The sequence below is a fragment of the Trichinella spiralis genome (genome assembly GCF_000181795.1).
Source record: "Trichinella spiralis strain ISS 195 chromosome Unknown Scfld3010, whole genome shotgun sequence".
NCBI classification, from domain to species: Eukaryota; Metazoa; Nematoda; class Enoplea; order Trichinellida; family Trichinellidae; genus Trichinella; species Trichinella spiralis.
This window is the reverse complement of record NW_003529949.1, coordinates 1-763: the sequence shown is the minus strand read 5'-3', so window position 1 is coordinate 763 and position 763 is coordinate 1. Positions and strand designations below refer to the sequence as shown.

Genomic DNA, 763 nt, shown 5'->3' with positions numbered 1-763 from the left:
TTTCAGTTATCCTGTCTTTCTCTGAATCCTCCCCGTCCTATTTTTTCTGCTGCCTTGGGTTATTTCGTCTGTCGCAACGTTAGATACAATTTGCGGAATTACATCTTTTGTTCAGCGACTGGTGGAATTGTTTCAGGTGAACTTTCCGTCATTTCCATTTTTTTATCAGTTTCTGTTTTCTCTTTTCTTTTATCCGCTCCTTTCGGTATGCTTTTAATAGCTTTCTTGCTCTTTTTGGATTTTGTCTTCTTTTTTGTTTTTCCCACCTGTTTCTTGTCTGCTTTTAGCTGCAGTTCTTTTGATTCCTTAATAATTTCCTCTGGTGTTTTCTTTTCAGGAATTGCTGTCATTGGTCGCACTCGCGTTTCTTTCCATTCCAAAGTTTGCTTTTTTTTAGTAACAAAGTGGTAGATCAATGCAAGAACAATCACAACGAGAATCGCGGTAAGGAGCATTTTTTTAGATAATACGTATTGCTATTTCTGAAGATTTCAATATCATTAGTATTGTAAAATTTAATGAAACCATAAGTTACTACATATATTATAAATATCAAATGAATATAATCATAATGCGGCAAATGAATGATTGATTGGTCACTTACCTCGACAACTTGAAATTTGCCTCACGTACCCCAAGCTCGGAAAAAGACGAAATGATAAATTTTGCTAACGCCGTCCTATAAGTAAAACTTTAAAATTTATTACTTTGAACAATTTTGTTTTATTTTTTGTTTAAATTTCTTTCTGAATGACTATTTTAA

General features: G+C 33.2%; 1 protein-coding gene across 1 annotated transcript; it reads right to left on the bottom strand.

Annotated features, from left to right (window-relative positions):
* Positions 1 to 98: 98 nt before the first annotated feature.
* On the bottom strand, positions 99 to 455 carry Tsp_14785 (conserved hypothetical protein). The gene has a single exon (XM_003368143.1). It carries the CDS (start codon positions 453 to 455, stop codon positions 99 to 101), a length of 357 nt encoding a protein of 118 aa, XP_003368191.1.
* Between the last annotated feature and the right edge of the window lie 308 nt (positions 456 to 763).

Excerpts from the sequence above, each read along its gene's own strand:
- Tsp_14785 (XM_003368143.1), bottom strand. The coding sequence starts at position 455 with ATGCTCCTTACCGCGATTCTCGTTGTGATTGTTCTTGCATTGATCTAC.